Below are 25,833 nucleotides of genomic sequence, written 5' to 3' on the forward strand. Positions count from 1 at the left end.
TAAACAAATTAAACAACCATGGAGACATCACACACCCCTGCTGCAAACCTACATTCACTCAGAACCAATCACTTTCCCCTCTTCCTACACATACACATGCCTTACATCCTCGATAAAAACTTTTCACTGCTTCTAACAACTTGCCTCCCACACCATATATTCTTAATACCTTCCACAGAGTATCTCTATCAACTCTATCATATGCCTTCTCCAAATCCATAAATGCTACATACAAATCCATTTGCTTTTCTAAGTACTTCTCACATACATTCTTCAAAGCAAACACCTGATCCACACATCCTCTACCACTTCTGAAACCACATTGCTCTTCCCCAATCTGATGCTCTGTACATGCCTTCACCCTCTCAATCAATACCCTCCCATATAATTTACCAGGAATACTCAACAAACTTATACCTCTGAAATTTGAGCACTCACTCTTATCCCCTTTGCCTTTGTACAATGGCACTATGCAGGCATTCCGCCAATCCTCAGGCACCTCACCATGAGTCATACATATATCAAATAACCTTACCAACTAATCAATAATACAGTCACCCCCTTTTTAATAAATTCCACTGCAATACCATCCAAACCTGCTGCCTTGCCGGCTTTCATCTTCCGCAAAGCTTTTACTACCTCTTCTCTGTTTACCAAATCATTTTCCCTAACCCTCTCACTTTGCACACCACCTCGACCAAAACACCCTATATCTGCTACTCTATCATCAAACACTTTCAACAAACCTTCAAAATACTCACTCCATCTCCTTCTCACATCACCACTACTTGTTATCACCTCCCCATTTGCACCCTTCACTGAAGTTCCCATTTGCTCCTTTGTCTTACGCACTTTATCTACCTCCTTCCAGAACATCTTTTTATTCTCCCTAAAATTTAATGATACACTCTTACCCACACTCTCATTTGCCCTCTTTTTCACCTGTTGCACCTTTCTCTTGACCTCCTGTCTCTTTCTTTTATACATCTCCCACTCAATTGCATTTTTTCCCTGCAAAAATCGTTCAAATGCCTCTCTCTTCTCTTTCACTAATAATCTTACTTCTTCATCCCACCATATATATATATTTTTTTTTTTTTTTTATACTTTGTCGCTGTCTCCCGCGTTTGCGAGGTAGCGCAAGGAAACAGACGAAAGAAATGGCCCAACCCCCCCCCCCCCATACACATGTACATACACACGTCCACACACGCAAATACACATACCTACACAGCTTTCCATGGTTTACCCCAGACGCTTCACATGCCTTGCTTCAATCCACTGACAGCACGTCAACCCCTGTATACCACATGACTCCAATTCACTCTATTTCTTGCCCTCCTTTCACCCTCCTGCATGTTCAGGCCCCGATCACACAAAATCTTTTTCACTCCATCTTTCCACCTCCAATTTGGTCTCCCTCTTCTCCTCGTTCCCTCCACCTCCGACACATATATCCTCTTGGTCAATCTCTCCTCACTCATTCTCTCCATGTGCCCAAACCATTTCAAAACACCCTCTTCTGCTCTCTCAACCACGCTCTTTTTATTTCCACACATCTCTCTTACCCTTACGTTACTTACTCGATCAAACCACCTCACACCACACATTGTCCTCAAACATCTCATTTCCAGCACATCCATCCTCCTGCGCACATCTCTATCCACAGCCCACGCCTCGCAACCATACAACATTGTTGGAACCACTATTCCCTCAAACATACCCATTTTTGCTTTCCGAGATAGTGTTCTCGACTTCCACACATTTTTCAAGGCTCCCAAAATTTTCGCCCCCTCCCCCACCCTATGATCCACTTCCGCTTCCATGGTTCCATCCGCTGACAGATCCACTCCCAGATATCTAAAACACTTCACTTCCTCCAGTTTTTCTCCATTCAAACTCACCTCCCAATTGACTTGACCCTCACCCCTACTGTACCTAATAACCTTGCTCTTATTCACATTTACTCTCAACTTTCTTCTTCCACACACTTTACCAAACTCAGTCACCAGCTTCTGCAGTTTCTCACATGAATCAGCCACCAGCGCTGTATCATCAGCGAACAACATATATATATATATATATATATAAATATATATATATATATATGGGAGCGGGGGGCTGGAAATCCTCCCCTCTCGTTTTTTTTTTTTTTATAATTTTCCAAAAGAAGGAACAGAGAATTCGGCCAGGTGAGGGTATTCCCTCAAAGGCCCAGTCCTCTATTCTTAACGCTACCTCGCTAATGCGGGAAATGGCGAATAGTTTGAAAGAAAAAAAGAAAATATATATATATATATTTGGTATTTGGTATGGATGGTATTGCAGTGGAATTTATTGAAAAAGGGGGTGACTGTATTGTTGACTGGTTGGTAAGGTTATTTAATGTATGTATGACTCATGGTGAGGTGCCTGAGGATTGGCGGAATGCGTGCATAGTGCCATTGTACAAAGGCAAAGGGGATAAGAGTGAGTGCTCAAATTACAGAGGTGTAAGTTTGTTGAGTATTCCTGGTAAATTATATGGGAGGGTATTGATTGAGAGGGTGAAGGCATGTACAGAGCATCAGATTGGGGAAGAGCAGTGTGGTTTCAGAAGTGGTAGAGGATGTGTGGATCAGGTTTTTGCTTTGAAGAATGTATGTGAGAAATACTTAGAAAAGCAAATGGATTTGTATGTAGCATTTATGGATCTGGACAAGGCATATGATAGAGTTGATAGAGATGCTCTGTGGAAGGTATTAAGAATATATGGTGTGGCAGGCAAGTTGTTAGAAGCAGTGAAAAGTTTTTATCAAGGATGTAAGGCATGTGTACGTGTAGGAAGAGAGGAAAGTGATTGGTTCTCAGTGAATGTAGGTTTGCGGCAGGGGTGTGTGATGTCTCCATGGTTGTTTAATTTGTTTATGGATGGGGTTGTTAGGGAGGTAAATGCAAGAGTTTTGGAAAGAGCGGCAAGTATGAAGTCTGTTGGGGATGAGAGAGCTTGGGAAGTGAGTCAGTTGTTGTTCGCTGATGATACAGCGCTGGTGGCTGATTCATGTGAGAAACTGCAGAAGCTGGTGACTGAGTTTGGAAAAGTGTGTGGAAGAAGAAAGTTAAGAGTAAATGTGAATAAGAGCAAGGTTATTAGGTACAGTAGGGTTGAGGGTCAAGTCAATTGGGAGGTGAGTTTGAATTGAGAAAAACTGGAGGAAGTGAAGTGTTTTAGATATCTGGGAGTGGATCTGGCAGCAGATGGAACCATGGAAGCGGAAGTGGATCATAGGGTGGGGGAGGGGGCGAAAATCCTGGGGGCCTTGAAGAATGTGTGGAAGTCGAGAACATTATCTCGGAAAGCAAAAATGGGTATGTTTGAAGGAATAGTGGTTCCAACAATGTTGTATGGTTGCGAGGCGTGGGCTATGGATAGAGTTGTGCGCAGGAGGATGGATGTGCTGGAAATGAGATGTTTGAGGACAATGTGTGGTGTGAGGTAGTTTGATCGAGAGAGTAACGTAAGGGTAAGAGAGATGTGTGGAAATAAAAAGAGCGTGGTTGAGAGAGCAGAAGAGGGTGTTTTGAAGTGGTTTGGGCACATGGAGAGGATGAGTGAGGAAAGATTGACCAAGAGGATATATGTGTCGGAGGTGGAGGGAACAAGGAGAAGAGGGAGACCAAATTGGAGGTGGAAAGATGGAGTGAAAAAGATTTTGTGTGATCGGGGCCTGAACATGCAGGAGGGTGAAAGGAGGGCAAGGAATAGAGTGAATTGGATAGATGTGGTATACCGGGGTTGACGTGCTGTCAGTGGATTGAATCAGGGCATGTGAAGGGTCTGGGGTAAACCATGGAAAGCTGTGTAGGTATGTATATTTGCGTGTGTGGACGTATGTATATACATGTGTATGCGGGTGGGTTGGGCCATTTCTTTCATCTGTTTCTTTGCGCTGCCTCGCAAACCCGGGAGACAGCGACAGAGCAAAAAAAAAAAAAAAAAAAAAAAAAATATTATCCCTGGGGATAGGGGTGAAAGAATACTTCCCACGCATTCCTCGCATGTCGTAGTAGGCGACTAGAGGGGACGGGAGCGGGGGGCCAGAAATCCTCCCCACCTCGTATTTTTCTAACTTTCTAAAATGGGAAACAGAAGAAGGAGTCACGCGGGGAGTGCTCATCCTCCTCGAAGGCTCAGACTGGGGTGTCTAAATGTGTGTGGATGTACCCAAGATGTGAAAAAAGGAGAGATAGGTAGTATGTTTGAGGAAAGGAACCTGGATGTTTTGGCTCAGAGTGAAACGAAGCTCAAGGGTAAAGGGGAAGAGTGCTTTGGGAGTGTCTTGGGAGTAAAGTCAGGGGTTAGTGAGAGGACAAGAGCAAGGGAAGGAGTAGCAGTACTCCTGAAACAGGAGTTGTGGGAGTATGTGATGGAATGTAAGAAAGTAAATTCTCGATTAATATGGGTAAAACTGAAAGTTGATGGAGAGAGATGGGTGATTATTGGTGCATATGCACCTGGGCATGAGAAGAAAGATCATGAGAGGCAAGTGTTTTGGGAGCAGCTGAATGAGTGTGTTAGTGGTTTTCAGGCACAAGACCGGATTATAGTGATGGGTGATTTGAATGCAAAGGTGAGTAATGTGGCAGTTGAGGGAATAATTGGTATACATGGGGAGTTCAGTGTTGTAAATGGAAATGGTGAAGAGCTTGTAGATTTATGTGCTGAAAAAGGACTGGTGATTGGGAATACCTGGTTTAAAAAGCGAGATATACATAAGTATACGTATGTAAGTAGGAGAGATGGCCAGAGAGCATTATTGGATTACGTGTTAATTGACAGGCGTGCAAAAGAGAGACTTTTGGATATTAATGTGCTGAGAGGTGCAACTGGAGGGATGTCTGATTATTATCTTGTGGAGGCTAAGGTGAAGATTTGTATGGGTTTTCAGAAAAGAAAAGTGAATGTTGGGGTGAAGAGGGTGGTGAGAGTAAGTGAGCTTGGGAAGGAGACTTGAGTGAGGAAGTACCAGGAGAGACTGAGTACAGAATGGAAAAAGGTGAGAACAATGGAAGTAAGGGGAGTGGGGGAGGAATGGGATGTATTTAGGGAATCAGTGATGGATTGCACAAAAGATGCTTGTGGCTTGAGAAGAGTGGGAGGTGGGTTGATTAGAAAGGGTAGTGAGTGGTGGGATGAAGAAGTAAGATTATTAGTGAAAGAGAAGAGAGAGGCATTTGGACGATTTTTGCAGGGAAAAAATGCAATTGAGTGGGAGATGTATAAAAGAAAGAGACAGGAGGTCAAGAGAAAGGTGCAACAGGTGAAAAAGAGGGCAAATGAGAGTTGGGGTGAGAGAGTATCATTAAATTTTAGGGAGAATAAAAAGATGTTCTGGAAGGAGGTAAATAAAGTGCGTAAGAGAAAGGAGCAAATGGGAACTTCAGTGAAGGGTGGAAATGGGGAGGTGATAACAAGTAGTGGTGATGTGAGAAGGAGATGGAGTGAGTATTTTGAAGGTTTGTTGAATGTGTTTGATGATAGAGTGGCAGATATAAGGTGTTTTGGTTGAGGTGGTGTGCAAAGTGAGAGGGTTAGGGAAAATGATTTGGTAAACAGAGAAGAGGTAGTAAAAGCTTTGCAGAAGATGAAAGCCGGCAAGGCAGCAGGTATGGATGGCATTGCAGTGGAATTTATTAAAAAAGGGGGTGACTGTATTATTGACTGGTTGGTAAGGTTATTTAATGTATGTATGACTCATGGTGAGTGCCTGAGGATTGGCGGAATGCGTGCATAGTGCCATTGTACAAAGGCAAAGGGGATAAGAGTGAGTGCTCAAATTACAGAGGTATAAATTTGTTGAGTATTCCTGGTAAATTATATGGGAGGGTATTGATTGAGAGGGTGAAGTGGATCATAGGGTGGGGGAGGGGGCGAAAATTCTGGGAGCCTTGAAGAATGTGTGGAAGTCGAGAACATTATCTCGGAAAGCAAAAATGGGTATGTTTGAAGGAATAGTGGTTCCAACAATGTTGTATGGTTGCGAGGCTTGGGCTATGGATAGAGTTGTGCGCAGAAGGATGGATGTGCTGGAAATGAGATGTTTGAGGACAATGTGTGGTGTGAGGTGGTTTGATCGAGTAAGTAATGTAAGGGTAAGAGAGATGTGTGGAAATAAAAAGAGCGTGGTTGAGAGAGCAGAAGAGGATGTTTTGAAATGGTTTGGGCACATGGAGAGAATGAGTGAGGAAAGATTGACCAAGAGGATATATGTGTCGGAGGTGGAGGGAACGAGGAGAAGAGGGAGACCAAATTGGAGGTGGAAAGATGGAGTGAAAAAGATTTTGTGTGATCGGGGCCTGAACATGCAGGAGGGTGAAAGGAAGGCAAGGAATAGAGTGAATTGGAGCGATTTGGTATACCGGGGTTGACGTGCTGTCAGTGGATTAAATCAAGGCATGTGAAACGTCTGGGGTAAACCATGGAAAGCTGTGTAGGTATGTATATTTGCGTGTGTGGACGTATGTATATACATGTGTATGGGGGTGGGTTGGGCCATTTCGTTCGTCTATTTCCTTGCGCTACCTCGCAAACGCGGGAGACAGCAACAAAGCAAAAAAAAAAAAAAAAAAAAAAAAAATTGGTTGAGAGGGTGAAGGCATGTACAGAGCATCAGATTGGGGAAGAGCAGTGTGGTTTCAGAAGTGGTAGAGGATGTGTGGATCAGGTGTTTGCTTTGAAGAATGTATGTGAGAAATACTTAGAAAAGCAAATGGATTTGTATGTAGCATTTATGGATCTGGAGAAGGCATATGATAGAGTTGATAGAGATGCTCTGTGGAAGGTATTAAGAGTATATGGTGTGGGAGGCAACTTGTTAGAAGCAGTGAAAAGTTTTTATCAAGGATGTAAGGCATGTGTACGTGTAGGAAGAGAGGAAAGTGATTGGTTCTCAGTGAATGTAGGTTTGTGGCAGGGGTGTGTGATGTCTCCATGGTTGTTTAATTTGTTTATGGATGGGGTTGTTAGGGAGGTGAATGCAAGAGTTTTGGAAAGAGGGGCAGGTATGCAGTCTGTTGTGGATGAGAGAGCTTGGGAAGTGTCAGTTGTTGTTCGCTGATGATACAGCGCTGGTGGCTGAGTCATGTGAGAAACTACAGAAGCTGGTGACTGAGTTTGGTAAAGTGTGTGAAAGAAGAAAGTTAAGAGTAAATGTGAATAAGAGCAAGGTTATTAGGTCCAGTAGGGTTGAGGGTCAAGTCGATTGGGAGGTAAGTTTGAATGGAGAAAAACTGGAGGAAGTAAAGTGTTTTAGATATCTGGGAGTGGATCTGGCAGCAGATGGAACCATGGAAGCGAAAGTGGATCATAGGGTGGGGGAGGGGGCGAAAATTCTGGGGGCCTTGAAGAATGTGTGGAAGTCGAGAACATGATCTCGGAAAGCAAAAATGGGTATGTTTGAAGGAATAGTGGTTCCAACAATGTTGTACGGTTGCGAGGTGTGGGCTATGGATAGAGTTGTGCGCAGGAGGATGGATGTGCTGGAAATGAGATGTTTGAGGACAATGTGTGGTGTGAGGTGGTTTGATCGAGTAAGTAACGTAAGGGTAAGAGAGATGTGTGGAAATAAAAAGAGCGTGGTTGAGAGAGCAGAAGAGGGTGTTTTGAAATGGTTTGGGCACATGGAGAGTGAGTGAGGAAAGATTGACCAAGAGGATATATGTGTCGGAGGTGGAGGGAACAAGGAGAAGTGGGAGACCAAATTGGAGGTGGAAAGATGGAGTGAAAAAGATTTTGTGTGATCGGGGCCTGAACATGCAGGAGGGTGAAAGGAGGGCAAGGAACAGAGTGAATTGGATCGATGTGGTATACCGGGGTTGACGTGCTGTCAGTGGATTGAATCAGGGCATGTGAAGCGTCTGGGGTAAACCATGGAAAGTGGTGTAGTTATGTATATTTGTGTGTGTGGACGTATGTATATACATGTGTATGGGGGTGGGTTGGGCCATTTCTTTCGCCTGTTCCCTTGTGTTACCTCGCAAACGCGGGAGACAGCAACAAAGAAAAAAATATATATATATATATATATATATATATATATATATATATATATATATATATATATATATATACATATATATATATATATATATATCGTCCCTGGGGATAGGGGAGAAAGAATACTTCCCACGTATTCCCTGCGTGTCGTAGAAGGCGACTAAAAGGGGAGGGAGCGGGTGGCTGGAAATCCTCCCCTCTCGTTTTTTTCAATTTTCCAAAAGAAGGAACAGAGAAGGGGGCCAGGTGAGGATGTTCCCTCAAAGGCCCATTCCTCTGTTCTTAACGCTACCTCGCTGACGTGGGAAATGGCGAATAGTACGAAAGAAAAAAGAAAAATATATATATATATATATATATATATATATATATATATATATATATATATATATATATATATATATATAGCCCACGCCTCGCAACCATACAACATTGTTGGAACCACTATTCCTTCAAACATACCCATTTTTGCTTTCCGAGATAATGTTCTCGACTTCCACACATTCTTTAAGGCTCCCAGAGTTTTCGCCCCCTCCCCCACCCTATGATTCACTTCCGCTTCCATGGTTCCATCCGCTGCCAGATCCACTCCCAGATATCTAAAACACTTCACTTCCTCCAGTTTTTCTCCATTCAAACTTACCTCCCAATTGACTTGACCCTCAACCCTACTGTACCTAATAACCTTGCTCTTATTCACATCTAATCTTAACTTTCTTCTTTCACACACTTTACCAAACTCAGTCACCAGCTTCTGTGGTTTCTCACATGAATCAGCCACCAGCCCTGTATCATCAGCAAACAACAACTGACTCACTTCCCGAGCTCTCTCATCTACAACAGACTGCATACTTGTCCCTTCTTTCAAAAACTCTTGCATTCACCTCCCTAACAATCCCTATCCATAAACAAATTAAACAACCATGGAGACATCACACACCCCTGCCGCAAACCTACATTCACTCAGAACCAATCACTTTCCTCTCTTCCTACACGTACACATGCCTTACATCCTCGATAAAAACTTTTTCACTGCTTCTAACAACTTGCCTCCCACGCCATATATTCTTAGTACCTTCCACAGAGCATCTCTATCAACTCTATCATATGCCTTCTCCAAATCCATAAATGCTACATACAAATCCATTTGCTTTTCTAAGTATTTCTACATACATTCTTCAAAGCAAACACCTGATCCACACATCCTCTACCACTTCTGAAACCACACTGCTCTTCCCCAATCTCATGCTCTGTACATGCCTTCACCCTCTCAATCAATACCCTCCCATATAATTTACCAGGAATACTCAACAAACTTATACCTCTGAAATTTGAGCACTCACTCTTATCCCCTTTGCCTTTGTACAATTGCACTATGCAGGCATTCCGCCAATCCTCAGGCACCTCACCATGAGTCATACATATATCAAATAACCTTACCAACTAATCAACAATACAGTCACCCCCTTTTTAATAAATTCCACTGCAATACCATCCAAACCTGCTGCCTTGCCGGCTTTCATCTTCCGCAAAGCTTTTACTACCTCTTCTCTGTTTACCAAATCATTTTCCCTAACCCTCTCACTTTGCACACCACCTTCGACCAAAACACCCTATATCTGCTACTCTATCATCAAACACTTTCAACAAACCTTCAAAATACTCACTCCATCTCCTTCTCACATCACCACTACTTGTTATCACCTCCCCATTTGCACCCTTCACTGAAGTTCCCATTTGCTCCTTTGTCTTACGCACTTTATCTACCTCCTTCCAGAACATCTTTTTATTCTCCCTAAAATTTAATGATACTCTCTTACCCACACTCTATTTGCCCTCTTTTTCACCTGTTGCACCTTTCTCTTGACCTCCTGTCTCTTTCTTTTATACATCTCCCACTCAATTGCATTTTTTCCCTGCAAAAATCGTTCAAATGCCTCTCTCTTCTCTTTCACTAATAATCTTACTTCTTCATCCCACCATATATATATATTTTTTTTTTTTTTTTTATACTTTGTCGCTGTCTCCCGCGTTTGCGAGGTAGCGCAAGGAAACAGACGAAAGAAATGGCCCAACCCCCCCCCCCCCCATACACATGTACATACACACGTCCACACACGCAAATACACATACCTACACAGCTTTCCATGGTTTACCCCAGACGCTTCACATGCCTTGCTTCAATCCACTGACAGCACGTCAACCCCTGTATACCACATGACTCCAATTCACTCTATTTCTTGCCCTCCTTTCACCCTCCTGCATGTTCAGGCCCCGATCACACAAAATCTTTTTCACTCCATCTTTCCACCTCCAATTTGGTCTCCCTCTTCTCCTCGTTCCCTCCACCTCCGACACATATATCCTCTTGGTCAATCTCTCCTCACTCATTCTCTCCATGTGCCCAAACCATTTCAAAACACCCTCTTCTGCTCTCTCAACCACGCTCTTTTTATTTCCACACATCTCTCTTACCCTTACGTTACTTACTCGATCAAACCACCTCACACCACACATTGTCCTCAAACATCTCATTTCCAGCACATCCATCCTCCTGCGCACATCTCTATCCACAGCCCACGCCTCGCAACCATACAACATTGTTGGAACCACTATTCCCTCAAACATACCCATTTTTGCTTTCCGAGATAGTGTTCTCGACTTCCACACATTTTTCAAGGCTCCCAAAATTTTCGCCCCCTCCCCCACCCTATGATCCACTTCCGCTTCCATGGTTCCATCCGCTGACAGATCCACTCCCAGATATCTAAAACACTTCACTTCCTCCAGTTTTTCTCCATTCAAACTCACCTCCCAATTGACTTGACCCTCACCCCTACTGTACCTAATAACCTTGCTCTTATTCACATTTACTCTCAACTTTCTTCTTCCACACACTTTACCAAACTCAGTCACCAGCTTCTGCAGTTTCTCACATGAATCAGCCACCAGCGCTGTATCATCAGCGAACAACATATATATATATATATATATATAAATATATATATATATATATGGGAGCGGGGGGCTGGAAATCCTCCCCTCTCGTTTTTTTTTTTTTTATAATTTTCCAAAAGAAGGAACAGAGAATTCGGCCAGGTGAGGGTATTCCCTCAAAGGCCCAGTCCTCTATTCTTAACGCTACCTCGCTAATGCGGGAAATGGCGAATAGTTTGAAAGAAAAAAAGAAAATATATATATATATATTTGGTATTTGGTATGGATGGTATTGCAGTGGAATTTATTGAAAAAGGGGGTGACTGTATTGTTGACTGGTTGGTAAGGTTATTTAATGTATGTATGACTCATGGTGAGGTGCCTGAGGATTGGCGGAATGCGTGCATAGTGCCATTGTACAAAGGCAAAGGGGATAAGAGTGAGTGCTCAAATTACAGAGGTGTAAGTTTGTTGAGTATTCCTGGTAAATTATATGGGAGGGTATTGATTGAGAGGGTGAAGGCATGTACAGAGCATCAGATTGGGGAAGAGCAGTGTGGTTTCAGAAGTGGTAGAGGATGTGTGGATCAGGTTTTTGCTTTGAAGAATGTATGTGAGAAATACTTAGAAAAGCAAATGGATTTGTATGTAGCATTTATGGATCTGGACAAGGCATATGATAGAGTTGATAGAGATGCTCTGTGGAAGGTATTAAGAATATATGGTGTGGCAGGCAAGTTGTTAGAAGCAGTGAAAAGTTTTTATCAAGGATGTAAGGCATGTGTACGTGTAGGAAGAGAGGAAAGTGATTGGTTCTCAGTGAATGTAGGTTTGCGGCAGGGGTGTGTGATGTCTCCATGGTTGTTTAATTTGTTTATGGATGGGGTTGTTAGGGAGGTAAATGCAAGAGTTTTGGAAAGAGCGGCAAGTATGAAGTCTGTTGGGGATGAGAGAGCTTGGGAAGTGAGTCAGTTGTTGTTCGCTGATGATACAGCGCTGGTGGCTGATTCATGTGAGAAACTGCAGAAGCTGGTGACTGAGTTTGGAAAAGTGTGTGGAAGAAGAAAGTTAAGAGTAAATGTGAATAAGAGCAAGGTTATTAGGTACAGTAGGGTTGAGGGTCAAGTCAATTGGGAGGTGAGTTTGAATTGAGAAAAACTGGAGGAAGTGAAGTGTTTTAGATATCTGGGAGTGGATCTGGCAGCAGATGGAACCATGGAAGCGGAAGTGGATCATAGGGTGGGGGAGGGGGCGAAAATCCTGGGGGCCTTGAAGAATGTGTGGAAGTCGAGAACATTATCTCGGAAAGCAAAAATGGGTATGTTTGAAGGAATAGTGGTTCCAACAATGTTGTATGGTTGCGAGGCGTGGGCTATGGATAGAGTTGTGCGCAGGAGGATGGATGTGCTGGAAATGAGATGTTTGAGGACAATGTGTGGTGTGAGGTAGTTTGATCGAGAGAGTAACGTAAGGGTAAGAGAGATGTGTGGAAATAAAAAGAGCGTGGTTGAGAGAGCAGAAGAGGGTGTTTTGAAGTGGTTTGGGCACATGGAGAGGATGAGTGAGGAAAGATTGACCAAGAGGATATATGTGTCGGAGGTGGAGGGAACAAGGAGAAGAGGGAGACCAAATTGGAGGTGGAAAGATGGAGTGAAAAAGATTTTGTGTGATCGGGGCCTGAACATGCAGGAGGGTGAAAGGAGGGCAAGGAATAGAGTGAATTGGATAGATGTGGTATACCGGGGTTGACGTGCTGTCAGTGGATTGAATCAGGGCATGTGAAGGGTCTGGGGTAAACCATGGAAAGCTGTGTAGGTATGTATATTTGCGTGTGTGGACGTATGTATATACATGTGTATGCGGGTGGGTTGGGCCATTTCTTTCATCTGTTTCTTTGCGCTGCCTCGCAAACCCGGGAGACAGCGACAGAGCAAAAAAAAAAAAAAAAAAAAAAAAAATATTATCCCTGGGGATAGGGGTGAAAGAATACTTCCCACGCATTCCTCGCATGTCGTAGTAGGCGACTAGAGGGGACGGGAGCGGGGGGCCAGAAATCCTCCCCACCTCGTATTTTTCTAACTTTCTAAAATGGGAAACAGAAGAAGGAGTCACGCGGGGAGTGCTCATCCTCCTCGAAGGCTCAGACTGGGGTGTCTAAATGTGTGTGGATGTACCCAAGATGTGAAAAAAGGAGAGATAGGTAGTATGTTTGAGGAAAGGAACCTGGATGTTTTGGCTCAGAGTGAAACGAAGCTCAAGGGTAAAGGGGAAGAGTGCTTTGGGAGTGTCTTGGGAGTAAAGTCAGGGGTTAGTGAGAGGACAAGAGCAAGGGAAGGAGTAGCAGTACTCCTGAAACAGGAGTTGTGGGAGTATGTGATGGAATGTAAGAAAGTAAATTCTCGATTAATATGGGTAAAACTGAAAGTTGATGGAGAGAGATGGGTGATTATTGGTGCATATGCACCTGGGCATGAGAAGAAAGATCATGAGAGGCAAGTGTTTTGGGAGCAGCTGAATGAGTGTGTTAGTGGTTTTCAGGCACAAGACCGGATTATAGTGATGGGTGATTTGAATGCAAAGGTGAGTAATGTGGCAGTTGAGGGAATAATTGGTATACATGGGGAGTTCAGTGTTGTAAATGGAAATGGTGAAGAGCTTGTAGATTTATGTGCTGAAAAAGGACTGGTGATTGGGAATACCTGGTTTAAAAAGCGAGATATACATAAGTATACGTATGTAAGTAGGAGAGATGGCCAGAGAGCATTATTGGATTACGTGTTAATTGACAGGCGTGCAAAAGAGAGACTTTTGGATATTAATGTGCTGAGAGGTGCAACTGGAGGGATGTCTGATTATTATCTTGTGGAGGCTAAGGTGAAGATTTGTATGGGTTTTCAGAAAAGAAAAGTGAATGTTGGGGTGAAGAGGGTGGTGAGAGTAAGTGAGCTTGGGAAGGAGACTTGAGTGAGGAAGTACCAGGAGAGACTGAGTACAGAATGGAAAAAGGTGAGAACAATGGAAGTAAGGGGAGTGGGGGAGGAATGGGATGTATTTAGGGAATCAGTGATGGATTGCACAAAAGATGCTTGTGGCTTGAGAAGAGTGGGAGGTGGGTTGATTAGAAAGGGTAGTGAGTGGTGGGATGAAGAAGTAAGATTATTAGTGAAAGAGAAGAGAGAGGCATTTGGACGATTTTTGCAGGGAAAAAATGCAATTGAGTGGGAGATGTATAAAAGAAAGAGACAGGAGGTCAAGAGAAAGGTGCAACAGGTGAAAAAGAGGGCAAATGAGAGTTGGGGTGAGAGAGTATCATTAAATTTTAGGGAGAATAAAAAGATGTTCTGGAAGGAGGTAAATAAAGTGCGTAAGAGAAAGGAGCAAATGGGAACTTCAGTGAAGGGTGGAAATGGGGAGGTGATAACAAGTAGTGGTGATGTGAGAAGGAGATGGAGTGAGTATTTTGAAGGTTTGTTGAATGTGTTTGATGATAGAGTGGCAGATATAAGGTGTTTTGGTTGAGGTGGTGTGCAAAGTGAGAGGGTTAGGGAAAATGATTTGGTAAACAGAGAAGAGGTAGTAAAAGCTTTGCAGAAGATGAAAGCCGGCAAGGCAGCAGGTATGGATGGCATTGCAGTGGAATTTATTAAAAAAGGGGGTGACTGTATTATTGACTGGTTGGTAAGGTTATTTAATGTATGTATGACTCATGGTGAGTGCCTGAGGATTGGCGGAATGCGTGCATAGTGCCATTGTACAAAGGCAAAGGGGATAAGAGTGAGTGCTCAAATTACAGAGGTATAAATTTGTTGAGTATTCCTGGTAAATTATATGGGAGGGTATTGATTGAGAGGGTGAAGTGGATCATAGGGTGGGGGAGGGGGCGAAAATTCTGGGAGCCTTGAAGAATGTGTGGAAGTCGAGAACATTATCTCGGAAAGCAAAAATGGGTATGTTTGAAGGAATAGTGGTTCCAACAATGTTGTATGGTTGCGAGGCTTGGGCTATGGATAGAGTTGTGCGCAGAAGGATGGATGTGCTGGAAATGAGATGTTTGAGGACAATGTGTGGTGTGAGGTGGTTTGATCGAGTAAGTAATGTAAGGGTAAGAGAGATGTGTGGAAATAAAAAGAGCGTGGTTGAGAGAGCAGAAGAGGATGTTTTGAAATGGTTTGGGCACATGGAGAGAATGAGTGAGGAAAGATTGACCAAGAGGATATATGTGTCGGAGGTGGAGGGAACGAGGAGAAGAGGGAGACCAAATTGGAGGTGGAAAGATGGAGTGAAAAAGATTTTGTGTGATCGGGGCCTGAACATGCAGGAGGGTGAAAGGAAGGCAAGGAATAGAGTGAATTGGAGCGATTTGGTATACCGGGGTTGACGTGCTGTCAGTGGATTAAATCAAGGCATGTGAAACGTCTGGGGTAAACCATGGAAAGCTGTGTAGGTATGTATATTTGCGTGTGTGGACGTATGTATATACATGTGTATGGGGGTGGGTTGGGCCATTTCGTTCGTCTATTTCCTTGCGCTACCTCGCAAACGCGGGAGACAGCAACAAAGCAAAAAAAAAAAAAAAAAAAAAAAAATTGGTTGAGAGGGTGAAGGCATGTACAGAGCATCAGATTGGGGAAGAGCAGTGTGGTTTCAGAAGTGGTAGAGGATGTGTGGATCAGGTGTTTGCTTTGAAGAATGTATGTGAGAAATACTTAGAAAAGCAAATGGATTTGTATGTAGCATTTATGGATCTGGAGAAGGCATATGATAGAGTTGATAGAGATGCTCTGTGGAAGGTATTAAGAGTATATGGTGTGGGAGGCAACTTGTTAGAAGCAGTGAAAAGTTTTTATCAAGGATGTAAGGCATGTGTACGTGTAGGAAGAGAGGAAAGTGATTGGTTCTCAGTGAATGTAGGTTTGTGGCAGGGGTGTGTGATGTCTCCATGGTTGTTTAATTTGTTTATGGATGGGGTTGTTAGGGAGGTGAATGCAAGAGTTTTGGAAAGAGGGGCAGGTATGCAGTCTGTTGTGGATGAGAGAGCTTGGGAAGTGTCAGTTGTTGTTCGCTGATGATACAGCGCTGGTGGCTGAGTCATGTGAGAAACTACAGAAGCTGGTGACTGAGTTTGGTAAAGTGTGTGAAAGAAGAAAGTTAAGAGTAAATGTGAATAAGAGCAAGGTTATTAGGTCCAGTAGGGTTGAGGGTCAAGTCGATTGGGAGGTAAGTTTGAATGGAGAAAAACTGGAGGAAGTAAAGTGTTTTAGATATCTGGGAGTGGATCTGGCAGCAGATGGAACCATGGAAGCGAAAGTGGATCATAGGGTGGGGGAGGGGGCGAAAATTCTGGGGGCCTTGAAGAATGTGTGGAAGTCGAGAACATGATCTCGGAAAGCAAAAATGGGTATGTTTGAAGGAATAGTGGTTCCAACAATGTTGTACGGTTGCGAGGTGTGGGCTATGGATAGAGTTGTGCGCAGGAGGATGGATGTGCTGGAAATGAGATGTTTGAGGACAATGTGTGGTGTGAGGTGGTTTGATCGAGTAAGTAACGTAAGGGTAAGAGAGATGTGTGGAAATAAAAAGAGCGTGGTTGAGAGAGCAGAAGAGGGTGTTTTGAAATGGTTTGGGCACATGGAGAGTGAGTGAGGAAAGATTGACCAAGAGGATATATGTGTCGGAGGTGGAGGGAACAAGGAGAAGTGGGAGACCAAATTGGAGGTGGAAAGATGGAGTGAAAAAGATTTTGTGTGATCGGGGCCTGAACATGCAGGAGGGTGAAAGGAGGGCAAGGAACAGAGTGAATTGGATCGATGTGGTATACCGGGGTTGACGTGCTGTCAGTGGATTGAATCAGGGCATGTGAAGCGTCTGGGGTAAACCATGGAAAGTGGTGTAGTTATGTATATTTGTGTGTGTGGACGTATGTATATACATGTGTATGGGGGTGGGTTGGGCCATTTCTTTCGCCTGTTCCCTTGTGTTACCTCGCAAACGCGGGAGACAGCAACAAAGAAAAAAATATATATATATATATATATATATATATATATATATATATATATATATATATATATATATATACATATATATATATATATATATATCGTCCCTGGGGATAGGGGAGAAAGAATACTTCCCACGTATTCCCTGCGTGTCGTAGAAGGCGACTAAAAGGGGAGGGAGCGGGTGGCTGGAAATCCTCCCCTCTCGTTTTTTTCAATTTTCCAAAAGAAGGAACAGAGAAGGGGGCCAGGTGAGGATGTTCCCTCAAAGGCCCATTCCTCTGTTCTTAACGCTACCTCGCTGACGTGGGAAATGGCGAATAGTACGAAAGAAAAAAGAAAAATATATATATATATATATATATATATATATATATATATATATATATATATATATATATATATATATATAGCCCACGCCTCGCAACCATACAACATTGTTGGAACCACTATTCCTTCAAACATACCCATTTTTGCTTTCCGAGATAATGTTCTCGACTTCCACACATTCTTTAAGGCTCCCAGAGTTTTCGCCCCCTCCCCCACCCTATGATTCACTTCCGCTTCCATGGTTCCATCCGCTGCCAGATCCACTCCCAGATATCTAAAACACTTCACTTCCTCCAGTTTTTCTCCATTCAAACTTACCTCCCAATTGACTTGACCCTCAACCCTACTGTACCTAATAACCTTGCTCTTATTCACATCTAATCTTAACTTTCTTCTTTCACACACTTTACCAAACTCAGTCACCAGCTTCTGTGGTTTCTCACATGAATCAGCCACCAGCCCTGTATCATCAGCAAACAACAACTGACTCACTTCCCAAGCTCTCTCATCCACAACAGACTTCATACTTGTCCCTCTTTCCAAAACTCTTGCATTCACCTCCCTAACAACCCCATCCATAAACAAATTAAACAACCATGGAGACATCACACACCCCTGCCGCAAACCTACATTCACTGAGAACCAATCACTTTCCTCTCTTCCTACACGTACACATGCCTTACATCCTCGATAAAAACTTTTTACTGCTTCTAACAACTTGCCTCCCACGCCATATATTCTTAGTACCTTCCACAGAGCATCTCTATCTACTCTATCATATGCCTTCTCCAGATCCATAAATGCTACATACAAATCCATTTGCTTTTCTAAGTATTTCTTACATACATTCTTCAAAGCAAACACCTGGTCCACACATCCTCTACCACTTCTGAAACCACACTGCTCTTCCCCAATCTCATGCTCTGTACATGCCTTCACCCTCTCAATCAATACCCTCCCATATAATTTACCAGGAATACTCAACAAACTTATACCTCTGTAATTTGAGCACTCACTCTTATCCCCTTTGCCTTTGTACAATTGCACTATGCAAGCATTCCGCCAATCCTCAGGCACCTCACCATGAATCATACATACATTAAATAACCTTACCAACCAGTCAACAATGCAGTCACCCCCTTTTTTAATAAATTCCACTGCAATACCATCCAAACCTGCTGCCTTGCCGGCTTTCATCTTCCGCAAAGCTTTTACTGCCTCTTCTCTGTTTACCAAATCATTTTCCCTAACCCTCTCACTTTGCACACCACCTTGACCAAAACACCCTATATCTGCCACTCTATCATCAAACACATTCAACAAACCTCCAAAATACTCACTCCATCTCCTTCTCACATCACCACTACTTGTTATCATCTCCCCATTAGCCCCCTTCACTGAAGTTCCCATTTGCTCCCTTGTCTTACGCACTTTATTTACCTCCTTCCAGAACATCTTTTTATTCTCCCTAAAATTTAATGATACTCTCTCACCCCAACTCTTATTTGCCCTCTTTTTCACCTCTTGCACCTTTCTCTTGACCTCCTGCCTCTTTCTTTTATACATCTCCCACTCATTTGCATTTTTTCCCTGCAAAAATCGTCCAAATGCCTCTCTCTTCTCTTTCACTAATAATCTTACTTCTTCATCCCACCACTCACTACCATTTCTAAACTGCCCACCTCCTACGCTTCTCACACCACAAGCATCTTTTGCACAAGCCATCACTGCTTCCCTAAATACATCCCATTCCTCCCCCACTCCTCTTACCTCCTTTGTTCTTACCCTTTTCCATTCTGTACTCAGTCTCTCCTGGTACTTCCTCACACAAGTCTCCTTCCCAAGCTCACTTACTCTCACCACTCTCTTCACCCCAACATTCTCTCTTCTTTTCTGAAAACCCCTACAAATCTTCACCTTCGCCTCCACAAGATAATGATCAGACATCCTTCCAGTTGCATCTCTCAGCACATTAACATTCAAAAGTCTCTCTTTCGCGCGCCTATCAATTAACACGTAATCCAATAATGCTCTCTGGCCATCTCTCCTACTTACATACGTATACTTATGTATATCTCGCTTTTTAAACCAGGTATTCCTAATCACCAGTCCTTTTTCAGAACATAAATCTACAAGCTCTTCACCATTTCCATTTACAACACTGAACACCCCATGTAAATATATATATATATATATATGTATAGTGTGTGAAAGAAGAAAGCTGAGAGTAAATGTGAATAAGAGCAGGGTTATTAGGTACAGTACGGTTGAGGGACAAGTCAAATGGGAGGTAAATCTGAATGTAGAAAAAGTGAAGCGGAAGTGAATCATATGGTGGGGGAGAAGGCGAAAGTTCTAGGACCGTAGAAAAATGTGTGGAAGTCGAGAACATTATCTTGGATAGCAAAAATGGGTATGTTTGAAGGACAGTGGTTCCAACAATGTTAAATGGTTGTGAGGCATGGGCTATAGATAGAGTTGTGCGGAGGAGGGTGGATGTGCTGGAAATGAGATGTTTGAGGACAATATGTGGTGTGAGGTGGTTTAATCAAGTAAGTAATGAAAGGGTAAGAAAGATGTGTGGTAAAAAAAGAGTGTGGTTGAAAGAGCAGAAGAGGGAGTCTTGAAATGGTTTGGTCACATGTAGAGAATGAGTGAGGAAAGATTGACAAAGAGGATTATGTGTCAGAGGTGGACGGAACGAGGATAAATGGGAAACCAAATTGGAGGTGGAAGGATGGAGTGAAAAAGATTCTGAGTGATTGGGGCCTGAACATGCAGGAGGGTGAAAGGCATGCAAGGAACAGAATGAATTGGAACAATGTGGTATACCAGGCTCGACGTGCTGTCAATGGATTGAGCTTAGGTATGTGAAGCATTTGGGGTAAACTATGGAAAGTTTTGTAGGGCCTGGATGTGGAAAGGGAGCTGTGGTTTCGGTGCATTACACATGAAAGCTAGAGACTGAGTGTGAGCGAATGTGGCCTTTGTTGTCTTTTCGTGGTGTAACCTCACATGCTCGTGGGGGGGAAGGGGGTGCCATTTCATGTGTGGCAGGGTGGCGGCAGGAAGAGATGAAAGAAGCATGTGTGTATATATGTATATGTCTGTGTACGTATATGTGTGTATACATTGAAATGTATAGGGATGTATATGTGTGTGTGTGGGCATGTATGTATATACATGTCTATATCGGTCCGTTGAGCCATTCTTTCATCTGTTTCCTTGCGCTGCCTCGCTAACGCAGGAGACAGCGGCAAAGTATAATAAATGAATATATTTTTTTTATGATTTTGGCCTGTTATTGACTTAATTTTGCCTAATTTGTTATTCACTGGAGAATAACTTCTATTATTTCTCAATTTTGTGTATAAATCATTATCATTCACTATCTCATACAGTTTCCAAGGAATATTAATACTCTCTGGGACAGAAAAGTAGATTTCTTTCAATATTCAAAAAGTAAAACAAAGGTCAAATTCATAATACATTTATTTCATTAAAGGAATCAGTCTAAAAATCAACCATACAATGAAAGGATCAAATTGATTTTAAGAACAAACAATAAAGTGGTGCAAGGCTGGGAGAAGGGGGGAAGATCAGCACAACACCTGACCCACTTATGCTGACAAATTCATCAGAAACCTCTGCATTGGGGGATCAAATGCTGATATGCCTGCTATACCAATATCATGACTTTATTTGCAACTACATTTTTACCTATGTCTTCACAAATAAAAGTTTTGCTAAGGTAGGCTTAGGTTGGTTTAACTGTATTCAACTAAACTTTTCCTTGCAATTCAACATGGTGACTACTATGAGCACTGCAAAAACTTATATCCATAGTGTAATTAAAATTCATCTTTTTGCTTGCCTAAAATGATAATGGTATGAATCGATATTTCTCGAATATTCTATATAAAAACAGCCAATAAATCCAGTAATAAAGTGGTGCAGGGAAATATAAACAATGGCAAAACTGCGTTTGACGCAACTGTGTCGATTTATCAGCAAAGTAACAAATACTTACACCCAAAATCCCACATTCTATAACTCTACAAATTGCATGGAATCCAGTGGTTCCTACTTCGTTTAATCATATCTAAGAAAAACACGCTTCTGTACCTTTACTCTTACCAAAATTAAAAAATAAGAGAGCGACAGGTCATCCCACCCACGTATATCCTGCCAAAACAATTCAATACATATGTTTAGGGTAATCACAGAACATACTTTGGACAACATCCTAAATAATCACAGGCGACAAAACATGACAACCCTCACCATGAAGTGTTACATTTTCAACCCGGAAGAAGTACTTGTCTTTATGGTTGTCCATTTGACATTGAAATACTGTATAGCTGAACTGGACCATGAAAAGTGTCCATCGAAGGAGATGTCAGGCAAAAGTGTTTATTTACATGTGTGTGTGTGTGTGTGTGTGGTCCTTAGGGAGAAGTGCTTAAAACATTTTCTATTTCTTAGAACATTTTCTGTAGGTTATATATCCTTCCTGTTTTTTTTTTTTTCATTGTGTAGTTTGAGTTTAAGGGGCCGGGGTCCCTATGCATTCAAGTCATACATTTAAACTTAATGCAAGAGGGGTCGGTGACTTGGAATCCTAACAGTCCAGGTCAGCCGCATGTCGGAATATTTAGCCCACATCTTGATTAACTAGTAATTCCTTTGTCTCTTCCCTCTTTCACAAGAAAAAAAAATAGTTCTTCATAAACTCCAGTAGTCTTCGTTTCATATATCACCTCACCTATTAGAATTTGGTTGGCTACGCCATGGTTGTTGCAGTCTTCTTTGTTTTAGCGTCATACATGGGGCACCAGATGATGAAGTGATATATGTTTTCCATCTCTGCTCCACGACAGCCACAGGTCGTGTCTCATGAAGGTGTTCCAATTCTTTAGTGTTAAGTTACTAAGTTATATGAACATGATAATGGATGCTTGTCTCTCGTCGTGTAGTTTCTTCAGCAGTTACATCTTTTTTCCAATACCTAGAATTTCTAAATCGAATTTCTGTATCCTTTCTCCAGGTTTCAGTATCTTATTGACAGGAAACACGGAGCAGTAACTTGGTTAAATTCAATAATACTAAACGTAATTTCTACCTGCATCTTTTCGAAGTTACTCGTTCCCCTCTGTTCAATTTCAGAATACCACAATACGGTCCTGTATAAAAAAAAATGTTAGGTTATGACCATTTCATCCACTTTACTCTGAAAAAGACTCCACATAACACTATAACGTCAGCTTCCAAGGCATAGAGGTGCTGAATACCTGCCGTATTTATGTTATGCCGTATTTAGTCCTCTCCATCTTGCGACACAGGTCACATGGTATGACCGATCCTCAGAGGACAAAGAACTGTTTCAAAATGAAGATCCCTGCAGAAGGAGGAAAGCCAGACTTCAACATATTCCTTTTTTCTGTGTTGTTCGTTATTCCTTTCGGTTTCTAATTCCCATCCAGCATACCATTTATATGGAATAGTAAGATTTGACTTGGGCATTTTATTCCGAACGAACCGAACATGCCAGGAGCGTACAGACGAACTGGACGAGCTGTTTGAGCTTCATCTCCCTATATTCTGTATTCACCGGTGCTCGTTTTCATTACCACTATTTTCCTTAGGATTGATTGGACAGTGGCATCAGGTGCTTTCTCCATAAATCGATAAGAATGTGGTTAAGGCGGCTGTTTTCTGAACGTAACGATACGTCGCAATTGAGTGAAATGGACCATGAGCATTTGAAAAACTCTACGCGAGTGACATCAGAGGATTTCGAAATATCAATTAATTTGTAAGACCCAGAATTGTGTAGGATACAAAATTCCGAAGAGCCATACCGGTCAAAGATCCTTTGGCTCTGACTACGCTATTTAGCCACAGGGTATTCACAGAACATCCTGCAATATCTATTCAAAATATCTAAGCAACGCATTAGTATGATAAATTGGAGAATCATGCAACGCTTTGATTGAAGCACTGAAGGATTTATTATTAAAGATAATAACTAAACTAAAATGGCAATAATGAATAACTTAGCAGCATAATATTTAGCTACATTCAAATTGTGTTGTAAAGTTACATGCTACAAAAATATTATTATTGAATGTATGTGAACGAAATAAAAATCGAGTTATATAATCACAGAACATCAATTGTATTTCTTAAGAGGAAAAAGTAACTCCTTTTCACTTCTTTCTTGCCAATAAAGGATTAATTATGACAAACTAACTTGGGCATCGTGGGACATCATGGGGAGGAGTGGGTGCAGGAGGAGAGTGGACAGAGGGTGCAAGTCTTGGGAAAGCGTAGTTGGCGGAGTTGGTGTAGAATGGCGTGGACCTGGAGAAGGATGAGTTGGATGATTCGAGAAAAGGTCCAGTTTCCACAGCAAAATGTTCCATGCCATCATTGAATAGTGTGTTACTGACCCGATGTTCTACGAAGGCTCTCGTTCTCTTACCATAGCCTCTCGATTTCTTTGTCATGTATTGCTCATAGACGCCGTACTCATCCTGGTGCGAGGCAGCAAATGCAGACGCATCTTTGAAAACGTTAAGAGATTCCCCTTGCTCGCGGGTCCTCACCTGACTCGGGCTTATTTCGCTTTGGTTTTCTGTGTGCCCGAGAAGTTGGTGGTGCAGTAATTATCTGAGGAGTGTCATCACTATTTTCTTCGTCGTTTTGTCGCGGTCTGTAAATTGGTCATCAGCTGTTGTGTGTGTTTTTGGCAGAATGTCTATTCACGCACATCATCGCGTGCATCCCAACTTTATAATACGGGCAACGACTATTTTTATGTTAGCTGAGACGGTACGGGCAACTGAGGCCCTAATCAATGCCATCTCATTAACACTGTACACATATACTCTAGCCTGAGCCAGGTACCCATTTTATCGACCAACCCCTATGGGTGGATGAACAGCTGGGTTGACTGTGAACCGACTGCCGCAACGAGGATTCGAACTAATGTGTTCGACTCCGGGCGGCCCGTGAATATGTCACGGTCAGCAACGCTAACAAAATATGTGGCACACACACACACATATTTATATCTATCTATCAGTCTATGAATACATATATATATATATATATATATATATATATATATATATATATATATATATATATATATATATATATATATATATATATTGGAAAGGATCACAATTTTGCGCGTGATCAAATATATTCCTAAGAGTCCCCAGGGAAAATGAAACACGATAAGTTCCCAAGTGCACTCTCGTGTAATAATCACATCATCATCGGAGACACAAGAGAGAAATACAACAGTCATTTGATATACAACGAAGAGACGTAACTAGGACGCCATTTGGTAAACATGTGATTGTCCAAGACAGACAACAAGCGTATCATAAGCTTATTATTTTACAAATTTTACCAACAATAAAGTTATCCAATTTGTATAGACCATCACTAATATTAAGATTATAATTCTTTGTGTATTCACTAATAGAAGATTCAATGATATTCTCGTGGTAATAGGGTTAGAGTTAATAACTGAGATGGCATTATTCCAGTCAATACAATGATCATAGTTTTTAACGTGATTAAACAAGGCATTAAATTCTTGTCCCGTTCTTATACTATGTTTATGTTGCTTAAGTCTAACAGAAAGATCCTTACCAGTCTGCCCAACATAAAACTTATCACAATTTCTACATGGTACTTTATAGATGCACACAGGAGAATTTTCTGGTGAGTTCCTGATTAAGATATTCTTTATAGTATTATTGTTGCTGAAGGCAACATTTACATCAAAGGATTTGAGCAACACGGGAAGTAAAGTAAAATTATTGTTAAAAGGGAGAATTAAAAGATTCTTGGTGTCAATGGGAGGTTTGGGTTCAACTCTATAAAATGATTTCTTTGCTAACTTAAGGGATTGATCAATGAAAGATCTAGGGTACTTTAACTTAGATCCGATAGGATATATCTTCTCAAACTCATCATCAATATACTCTGGACTGCAAATACGTAATGCCCTTAGGAACATAGAATGAAATTATGGTAATCTAACTCTGTCATGTTGAGTATCAGCGAGGTAGCGTCATGAAACAGACGAAGAATGGCCCATCCACTCATATACACATATATATGCATAAATGCCCACATACGCACATATACATACATATAAATACCAACATTATTTTTTTTTACTTTACTCTGTCGCTGTCTCCCGCGTTAGCTAGGTAGCGCAAGGAGACAGATTGGCCCAACCCACCCACATACACATGTATATACATACACGTTCACACACGCACATATATATACCTATACATTTCATCGTATATATACATATACATACACAGACATATACATATATGCACGAGTACATATTCATACTTGCTGCCTTCATCCATTCCGTCGCCACCCCGCTACACATGAAATGGCACCCCCTTCCCCCCGAGCGTGCGCGAGGTAGCGCTACGAAAAGACAACAAAGGCCACATTCGTTCACACTCAGTCTCTAGCTATCCTGTATAATGC

The 25,833-nt window shown here is 42.0% G+C and overlaps 1 protein-coding gene across 1 annotated transcript in view; it reads right to left on the reverse strand.

Annotated features, from left to right (window-relative positions):
* The window catches only part of LOC139752843 (uncharacterized), a 98,827-nt gene extending 77,071 nt beyond the window's left edge, over positions 1 to 21,756 (reverse strand). Inside the window, exon 1 of the mRNA XM_071668798.1 lies at positions 21,586 to 21,756. Within this exon, the coding sequence (XP_071524899.1) occupies positions 21,586 to 21,676 (91 nt within the window). The 5' untranslated portion in view covers positions 21,677 to 21,756. The remainder of the gene's footprint in view (positions 1 to 21,585) is intronic.
* Positions 21,757 to 25,833: the final 4,077 nt, after the last annotated feature.

The sequence above is a fragment of the Panulirus ornatus genome, chromosome 13 (genome assembly GCF_036320965.1).
Source record: "Panulirus ornatus isolate Po-2019 chromosome 13, ASM3632096v1, whole genome shotgun sequence".
Lineage (NCBI taxonomy): Eukaryota > Metazoa > Arthropoda > Malacostraca > Decapoda > Palinuridae > Panulirus > Panulirus ornatus.